This window comes from Sander vitreus, chromosome 18 (assembly GCF_031162955.1).
Source record: "Sander vitreus isolate 19-12246 chromosome 18, sanVit1, whole genome shotgun sequence".
NCBI lineage: Eukaryota > Metazoa > Chordata > Actinopteri > Perciformes > Percidae > Sander > Sander vitreus.
Window position 1 is genome coordinate 28,801,729 of NC_135872.1, and position 10,275 is coordinate 28,812,003.

General features: G+C 43.1%; 1 protein-coding gene across 4 annotated transcripts in view; it reads left to right on the forward strand.

Moving 5' to 3' along the window:
* dse (dermatan sulfate epimerase) overlaps positions 1 to 10,275 on the forward strand; it is a 29,042-nt gene that overhangs the window by 18,443 nt on the left and 324 nt on the right. For all 4 annotated transcript variants that reach the window (XM_078274260.1, XM_078274261.1, XM_078274262.1 and 1 more), the window contains 3 exons: positions 1,345 to 1,584; positions 5,902 to 6,109; positions 7,299 to 10,275. The exon at positions 7,299 to 10,275 is cut by the window's right edge and continues 324 nt beyond it. In XM_078274260.1, the coding sequence (XP_078130386.1) occupies positions 1,345 to 1,584; positions 5,902 to 6,109; positions 7,299 to 9,048 (2,198 nt within the window). In that variant the 3' untranslated portion in view covers positions 9,049 to 10,275. The remainder of the gene's footprint in view (positions 1 to 1,344; positions 1,585 to 5,901; positions 6,110 to 7,298) is intronic.

Here is a 10,275-nt window from a genome sequence, read left to right on the forward strand (position 1 = left end):
AGAAGTGTTCTGTCTAAAGATAGCTGAACTTAAAGTGTTTGGGGCATTTCCCATCCTCCTGCTCTTATAGTGCAACAATAAGCATTTATAGATAACTAAAGTTCTCAAGCAGTTAACCTCTTGCTGTCATTGGAGCAGTCATGTGTAACATTGTCTTATTTAGCCTACATTACAAATTACATATATTATATACTGCTTGACACTTTTTAAAGAATGTGGTTGTGTTTAGTTAGTGTGATTCCTGGCACAGATTAACAGTTTTAGATAGAAACTGCATTTGCTTTTTCTGCTATTGCCTTTCATTGTTATAGTAGTCACAGTTTGTAAAGTTACCAAAGGTTTATCTGGAGCAAATGATGTACAAATGTGGATCTTGAATAACTGTGTAAAATATCACAGGAATCTGCCATCATTAACTAAAGACTGCTAAAAAAAAGTCAAAAACACTGCGGTATGTGCAGCATATGGGCAAAAACTGAACAAAAACAGAAATACAGAAATGTTGGTGCAACCCTTTATTTGATTTTTACAATCAATTATTTTCCCTAGAATGGATATGTTTTATTTATTTATTTTTTACCAATGATTGGCCTAAATATTTCCTGGTTATACGGTACCACCGACGGCGACTACATCATATCTGTTTCCAGCAACACAGAGAAAGCAGAGAGTCCTATGTTCTTCTTTACAAAGTAAATAAATGTCAGACTGACTGACTGACATGTGATGTCATTCTTCTTAGAAATGTTTCATGATATACTGTCTCTAAAAGTGTGTTATTCAACCTTTGTTTTTGTTCAAGAAGGAAAAGTAAATTGCAATAATTAATATCGAATCACAATACTTGTGGGGGCCCTATTTTAACGATCTAAGCGCACAGCATGACGCGTTATTGACTTTAGACCAGGTTTTTGTTGGTCAATGGCGCGATCACTTCCCGCTGCCTCAAGATAGCAATACGCCCAGAATGCACCTGAACACACCTCCCTGTAAGACCGGCACGCCCATGGGCCACAGATGGGAGCAGGTGCATTTGCTGGACGGGAAACTGACAACTGGGTCGGTCTTAAACTAGCAAAGACACTTGGGTCGGGCTTTGCGCTGCGCCGGGTGCAAGATAGAGCCCGTGATGTGCATTCTTTTTAGAAAACAGTCAGTTTTTAGAAATGTCTCATGATATATTGTCTTTAGAAGTGTATTTTTCAACTTTTGTTTTTGTTAAAGGAGGAAAAGAAAATCGTAATTCAAATCCAGTCGGCACCCATGTTTGAAATCGGGACAAAAGCATATGGTGCCAGCCCGAGTATTTACCCTGTGAAACCATCTCCACTTCCTGTGTTCCAGGTTACCTCCAGGAGGCCTACCTGTGGACCAAGCAGGTCCTGTCCATCATGGAGAAGTCCATGATCCTTCTGCAGGATGTGACGGATGGCTCCCTGTATGAAGGAGTGGCCTATGGGACTTACACCACCCGCTCTCTGTTCCAGTACATGTTCCTGGTGCAGCGCCACTTTGCCATCAGCCACTTCGACCACCCCTGGCTGCTGAAACACTTTGCCTTCCTGTACAGGACCATCCTGCCAGGTAACTGTCACTTCACCTGTCATATGTATGTGATACCATTTTCACTGCAGTGGATGTATTAAGCCCGTGGTTCCCATTAGGGCTGCACGATTATGGCCAAAATGATAATCACGATTATCAGGCAACCCAATTTTCTGTTCACATTAACGGCGCATGTGGTGCCCGGTATCTACCGGACAAAATAGCAACGTGGATTTCAGTGCCTCATTACAGTGCCACTTAATATAATATAGTAGTATAAAGCCACTCGGGCTGCATGATATGAGGAAAATATGCGATAACGTTGAATATCGCGAAAACAATATTACTTGCGATAAATAAACAGATACTAAAATGTACTAATTTCTCCATTTCTGCTGCTTTCAGTAGTCTGATAAAATACAACAATTGTTGATTTTAAAACAAATTAAAGGAAATAATTTCCAACATTTCTTTATTGAACAAATTGAATATTGATTTGAATATGAAAGGTACCACTAAAAAAAGAATGAGAGACAGATTTTAAAATGCAGTTTTCTACTGATATTTACTTCCAAATAACATAAAAAATCTCGGAGTGTCTTTCACTATATGTATATTGCGCCAGTTAATATTGCAATGACGATAAAAAAATCTATATAGTGTGCAGCCCTAAAAGCCACCCAAATATAGAGCAGGTCAACAATCTGTGAGTAAGGGCTGACTTAGCTATGAGTGGCTGACACATCAGGTTAGTCCTTATGAGAATACTCTGTTCCAAAAGTTGGATATATTAGATTAGACTGAAAATAACGTTGGAGAGTAGCTTCTCCTCTGAGCCAATATGGGGAATGCATGCGTGTAGTTATTACCTTCCTGGATGCCTTTCAAAGCTGAGTGGAGATCTGCAGGGATATGTGGTGTCCTGGAAGTTTGGTCTGCAGGTCACAGGGAGGGCAGCAGCCGAGGAGTTGGGCCCCTAGATCAGCCTCGGACATTTTACAGCCCCATGCCAACAGTTTGTGTGTTGTGGCTGAGCAGCACTGCTGCACTCAGAAAGCACCTCTAATTACATCAGCCAGGAGAGTCTTGGATCTGGATCCACAGTAGCAGCATGAGTGAGCTGAGAGAGGCTAAAGACTTGAGTGTAAGCATTACTAGGTGCGTTTCCAGCCATCTGTTTTCATGCACATTTTTAATTTGCGCATATAAGTTTGAAAAAGGCTTGACATTTTTACAAAAAAGTGGTGGAAAAGTTTCGATAAAAGCAAAATGCAATGGAAACAGATTTAGACTCACGGACATCAGCCCCCTTCTAGCAATCACAAACCTGCTGACCCCCCGGATCTGTTCGGAGTAAGGGTCTGGCCCCTCCACAAAAAAAAACACTGAGGTTGTTTGAATTTTTTTAAACCAATCACAATCATCTTGGGTGGCACTAAACTCCGGTAGCAGCAACGGTGTATCTGCAAATTGGTCTCGGGAAGGAACTTGATTTGGTGGAAACTTTGGACCCTGCAAAAGAAAACGCCACATACATATTTTTTTTTATTATGAATTTAACTGTTAACAATCCAGTAACGTGAGCTATTTTAATGAGCTGATACATGGTTAAACCTCATTGGCTCTTACCAGTGTATCTCCGTGTGTACTTCCTCCACAGCAATCCCACCAATCAGTCCCAAAACCTCCCAGTTAGAGAGGAGATGACCTAAACAGATTCTTAGTAAATCTTTACTATCATTCCCTGAAAGAACCAAGCTGGCCTGCCTTGTTGCTCCATCCAAATATTTTTCAAAACTTGTTCCGGTGATTATCCGGTAAATATATTGTCGTCGATCCACACTAGGGTTTTAAATTTTAATTTAACCTTTATTTATCCAGGTAAGTCGATGGAGAACAAATTCTTATTTGCAACAATGACCTGTCACATTCACACAGTTCCACGTTCATACCTGGAAGCTGCCCAGTACTACCACAGTCTGACCTGATCACATTCATACTGGAAGCTGCCCAGTACAACCACAGTCTGATCTGACCACATTCATACCTGGAAGCTGCCCAGTACAACCACAGTCTGATCTGATCACATTCATACTGGAAGCTGCCCAGTACAACCACAGTCTGATCTGATCACATTCATACCGGAAGCTGCCCAGTACTACCACAGTCTGATCTGATCACATTCATACTGGAAGCTGCCCAGTACAACCACAGTCTGATCTGATCACATTCATACCTGGAAGCTGCCCAGTACAACCACAGTCTGATCTGATCACATTCATACCTGAAGCTGCCCAGTTCTACCACAGTCTGACCTGATCACATTCATACCTGGAAGCTGCCCAGTACAACCACAGTCTGATCTGATCACATTCATACCTGGAAGCTGCCCAGTACAACCACAGTCTGATCTGATCACATTCATACCTGAAGCTGCCCAGTACTACCATAGTCTGATCTGATCACATTCATACCTGGAAGCTGCCCAGTACTACCACAGTCTGATCTGATCACATTCATACTGGAAGCTGCCCAGTACAACCACAGTCTGATCTGACCACATTCATACCTGGAAGCTGCCCAGTACAACCACAGTCTAATCTGATCACATTCATACCTGAAGCTGCCCAGTTCTACCACGGTCTGATCTGATCACATTCATACCGGAAGCTGCCCAGTACAACCATAGTCTGATCTGACCACATTCATACCTGGAAGCTGCCCAGTACTACCACAGTCTGATCTGATCACATTCATACCTGGAAGCTGCCCAGTACAACCACAGTCTGATCTGATCACATTCATACTGGAAGCTGCCCAGTACTACCACAGTCTGATCTGATCACATTCATACCTGCAGCTGCCCAGTACTACCATAGTCTGATCTGACCACATTCATACCTGGAAGCTGCCCAGTACTACCACAGTCTGATCTGATCACATTCATACTGGAAGCTGCCCAGTACTACCGCAGTCTGATCTGCTGGCCACTGAGCAGCTCCACTGGAGCTCTTTAGGATACGTCATCTTGTTGCGCCCTCTTATTCTGCAGTGGTATAATGGTTTTCTGACTGGAGAATCGGCACCACCCAATGCTTCGTCGTGAACCAACTCTTAATATTAACATAACAATAGTGGATGGAAATAAGAATTCAGTCGCATTTTCTTTTGCCGATTTCCTTATAATTGCGATACATTTCGGTGTAAACCGGACAACAGAAAATAGTTAAAATATCAGTCAAACAGAGCGCCTTGGTAGCCGAAAGGTTACAGCGCATGCTCTCTCTCTCTCCCCCCATTTCCTATCTGCCTCTTCACTCAAAACCTTTCAATAAAAATGCCAAAAAAAACACATATCACAAGTGTCAGTTGCATGATATATTAGTGGAACTGAAAAAATCAGATCATGTTCAAGCACGGAAAAGAGATGGAATGCCAGTTGTGAGGGACAAAAGGAGTAATAAGTGGTCAGGTCAAGTGTCAGTTGAAGTGAAAGCAGTGTCTCTTTAACTTTAAGCACTGAAAGGAGCTGAAGTGTCAGTTGGATGATTGCTCCCCTATCGCTGTCCATGTGTGTTGGCATGAAGAGTGGTACTTACATAGTTAAAAAGCCCTGAAAGGAGTTTCAGTTGAATTCTAAGCAGTGAGTGGAAAGTGTCAGTTGGTCGCTGTCCTCTCACTGCATGTGTCTGTGTGTTTGTGTTAACATCATAGATCCAAGACAGTATTAAACGTTAGCATTTCTCTTCATTCCGACTTGATCATTGCAAATAATCCATGCCTAACCTGCAATCGCATTAGCTGAATTCCTGTAATTAATAGCTTAAAGAATTTGTTTATTGTTTAGCCATGCTTATATTATATTATATTACTTGACCCAGTGTTTCTGTTTCTGCAATTTTTGTTTACGATAGTTGTTGGTTGACAAATGACTGACTGTGATTACATGCTGTAGTTACGATAGCTGGTTTCTAACAACCCTCTGACCGCCAGACTGCAAGGCTTGCCTTACATAATTGCAGACAACAAAACAGTATGAACCATTTGTGCTTGGTTTGGGACTGAGCTGGGTCACAGCAGACAGGACTGAGGTTCACGCTGGGTGGGCACTTTTGTTTCAGATCCGTTATCACAGGCCAAATATTTTGTACTGAGCTGTGTGCGGTAGTGTGCTGGAATTTACAAAGAACCAACATATCGTTTGAAGTGATATTTTAATGCATTGTTGGCAATATAAACTTCAACATCAGTCAACGTCAGCATTTTATTTGTCATGTTTGCCCTAGATTTATGATACTTAAATATCTCTGCATGACACCACTGACGTTGTCCTCTGTGTCTTCACCGTCTCATCAGGATTTCAGCGGACTGTAGCCATTGCAGATTCCAACTACAACTGGTTCTACGGGCCGGAGAGCCAGCTGGTCTTCTTGGACCGCTACGTGTTACGTAATGGCAGTGGAAACTGGCTGGCAGATCTGATTCATCAAAACAGGGTGATGGAGGGGCCAGGGCAGGCTGGGAAAGGCCAGCGGTGGTGTACTCTCCACACAGAGTTCATCTGGTGAGCTGCTGAATTTTTATAATACAAAGGAAAGTTTTTTTTCTGTTTAGCGCAACTGTATTATTAAAGGGGAAATCCAAAAACCCCTCTATCTAAAGTAAAGTACCTTGTATTTTTTGCATACGTACTTCGCATTTTGTGAAACATTTCTTATATCTGATAACTTGCCTTGGTCGAGATATTTGAATCTAGGGCTGCACCTAATGATTATTTTATGATTGATTAATTAATTGAATGGTACATTATTTTTTAATTAGTCATTTAAAATCTAGAAAATGTCAGAAAAAAGAAAAGAAAAATAGCGATCACAATTTCCCAGACCCCAGCCTGATGTTAACGGTCAAAAACAACCCCAAAGATACTATGATAGAAAACAGAGAAAAAGCAGCAAATCCTCTGTAACTGGCCAATGCTTGGCATTTTCCTTGAAATGACATCATCGATTCTCGACAAAGTGATTACCTGACTTATTGTTTCAGCTGTATTTGAATCCTCTGAAGACGAAGCAGAAGAAAAAGGCTTGCCTGGCTCTGTTCAAAGTCTAACGAATCCTCCTACCAACACATCTAAGGCTTACTACCTAACACTTACTACCTATCCTTTGTTTAATACGTACAAAAACCAAAATGTAACAACTACAAATTACCACAATGTTGTGGTACTACAGGGTGTGGCGTAGTGGAACTTTTTCTTGGCCCTGTCAGTGACCTCACAGTGACGATAAAGTCACTGGCCTGGCCAAGACACAATTCCAGCACTGAAGTCCCTGTAAAACTACAATTTGGTGTTTTTACGTTTTGGTTTTATACAGACAAAACAGACTAGCTGCTTCCAGTCCGTAGGTTAAGCTATGCTAATCGCCTGCTGACTCTAGCGTATTGTTTAGCCGACAGACATGAGAGTGGTATTGGTCTTGATATGTACTAATGATCTGAACTGTTCCTTGAAAGCAGCAACGTCACAGCGGTACCCTTAGGGTTGCCAAAAGGCCTTCTGGGAAAACAAAGGGAATCACATGCACATGTACGGTACATGTAAATAAAGCAGGTTGATAAAAAGTGGGTACACCAAAAGTGTAAATTGCAATCACAAAACTGATAGGAATTTCCATCAGTGGTTGATTTTGATTATTGATGCCCATATTGGTATGTTATCCATCTGATATCCCTCCTCTCATGGTATTCTGCAGGTATGACCCAGGACTGTTTCCAAAGCCTCCGTCAGATTTCGGAACGTCCCAACTCCACTACTTTGAGGACTGGGGCGTGGTGACGTACGGCAGCGCTTTGCCCGCAGACACCAACCGCACCTTCCTCTCCTTCAAGTCAGGGAAGCTGGGGGGGCGCGCCATCTTCGACATCGTTCACAGGAACAAGTACAAGGAGTGGATCAAAGGGTGGAGGAACTTTAACGCCGGCCACGAGCACCCGGATCAGAACACTTTCACCTTTGCGCCCAATGGTGTCTCATTCATCACAGAGGCACTGTACGGACCCAAGTACACTCTGTTGAACAATGCGGTGTTGTTTCGCTCTGCCGGCTCAGGGAGTTGCTTTAAGCCGTGGGCTGGACAGGTTACGGAAGCCTGCGATTCCAAGTGGCTGAAGTACAAGGTGGGGCTGGCGGCGGACGCCCAGGGCAGAGTGGAAGCCGCCATGGAGAGACAGGGAATGGTCTTCATCCGTGGCGAGGGACGTTCGGCTTATAATCCAGAGCTGAAGATCAGAAACTTCCAGAGAAACCTGCTCCTTCTTCACCCACAGCTCCTGCTGCTCGTGGACCACATCCACCTGGATCCAGACAGCCCAACCAGAGCCATGACAGCCTTCTTCCACAACACGGAACTCCCATTCCAGGCTACAAAGGTGGACGGTGTTCATGGAGCGTTTGTATCACACGGTGAGGATCAATATAAGATGTTCTGGATGGATGACACAGGCTACAGTAGCAAAGGAGTGGTAGGTTACTGGAATTACCCTCGAGGGTACCCGTACAATGGCTCCAACTATGTGAACGTCACAATGCCATTGAGGTACCCGCACACCAGGGTGGCCTACATTTTCTTTGGACCAGGCGTGGACGTGCAGAGCTTCAGCTTGCGTGGCGACGACCAGAGAGTGGATATTTACCTGGCCACCAAGGATCACACCTACACTATCTACCTGCTGACCGGAGAGGTCAGCAGCAAGCCTCTGTTCGCCATGGTGCTGCTGGACAACAAAAAGATTGTGTTCGAGAAGGGGGCGGCGATGGCGGACGACAGCTCGCCTGAGGAAGTAGAGGAATACGTCAACGTGATGGAGGACAACCTCCAGCACGTCAAGCCCGTCTTCCAGCAGATGGAGAGACACATCCTCGGGCGGGTTCTCAACACCGCCAGCTTCCGTAAGACTGCGGAGCGCCTCCTCCAGTTCTCCGACAAGAAGAAGACGGAGGAGGTCATCGAGAAGATGTTCGCCATGTCCAAGAAACAGGGCAAGGGTAAAGGGGGGAAGAGAGTGAACCTTGGGGAGAAGCTTTCGGAGAGTCTACCTGACATTTTTGCACAGATTGAGGTGAATGAGAAAAAGGTAAGACAGAGGACTTCAAAGCGTTCATATGAGGACAGTCCGGAGGAGGGAGAGGAAGAGTCGCGGGCCTTTATGGATTATACTGACGGCCGCAAAAACAGAAAGGGGGCCTTTGTCAAGGGCCGCAAATTCAACGAGGTTCACATGGTGGCCACGGCGGGCAGCGAGGGTCTCAACAGCACCGCCTCCTACATCCGACTCTTCCTGCTCCTGAACACCGCCACCTTCTTCCTGCTGCTGGCCGTCTTACTGACCCGCTTCCAGAGAGGTCGGAGTTTGCACACGCAGAGATGTTTCTACACCATCCTCCTGATCGACTGCTTCATCTTGCTGTACCTGTACTCCTCCTGCTCTCACACACAGTGTTAACGCCAGGAGCGAGCGAGGGGTCGTCCAACTGCAGGTAGGGCTGGGTACCAAAGGCAGTACTTTTTAGGCAGCGACAATATTTCCTCCTTAGTATCGAGTATCGAAAAATGCCTCGTCATTCAATACCCAGTTACCTATGGAGTAAATCTCATCAGAGTCAGGGAGCCAATAAGCACGCAGCATGCTTCTACCAAGATCTAGTAACGCTTGTGATTGGCTGTCTAACATTAGACGTAGGCTGACGTAGTAGGAGCTGGAACATGTATAAAAAGGTTGGTGCCGTAATGTGTAATTTTGTGTAAATATGTAAATTTGGTAACAAAAAACGTATTGTTTAGGAACCGGTACCACAGTATTGGTATTGGTACCAGTACTGAATAGTTTTGAACGCTACCCAGCCCTAACTACAGATCCAATGAGCTGTTGTTCTGCACCCCCACACCTCAGTCTGAGCCAGCTCTTAGGACACAGTATTAGGGACACTTTTAGAAAATCAAAAAATATCGGAGATTTCCAGGATAAAAAATACAATTTTGAGAAAGAAGTTGCAATATTTCAACAATGGAACAAAGTCATAATGTTATGAGATTCTTTTTTAAATCCATATATGTGCTTGTGTCGTAGTCTGTCAGACGAGGGCTGGGAATGTTATCAAGTTATTGGGTTGTATCTATAAGCGTAGATTTTAGGATGAAAATGAAATGAAAACAATGTAGCAGGATGTTACATTTTTGATTGTAAAATGACAATCTTATCTCTAATATGACCTTTTCTAGAAATGAGGACTTCTCTGATGATTCTCCTAATATTATGACTTCTTCCCCCCCAAAACTACTTACATAGATTAGATTTTTGTTTCCTCAATATGATTTTGCTTCTCATAATACAGTATTATGTTTTTTATTCCCTGAATTTTGACTTTTATTTTTTGTAGTTTTATGACTTTTTTTTATTATGAGTTCATTTTCACATTATTATGATTTTTGTTCTCATAATATTTTTTTCTAGAGATTGCAACTTTACTCTCCTAATATGACTTCTTCTATTTTATTTATATAGCCCAAAATCATAAATTTGCCTTAGGGGGCTTCAGGATAGTATTCTATAAACTTTATTCTCATAATATTATGACTTTTTCTAGAAATTTCTACCGTATTCTCATAACATTCTGAGTCCCCCCCCAGAATATTATGAGTGTATTCTTGAAACTCTGATTATTTATTTTTT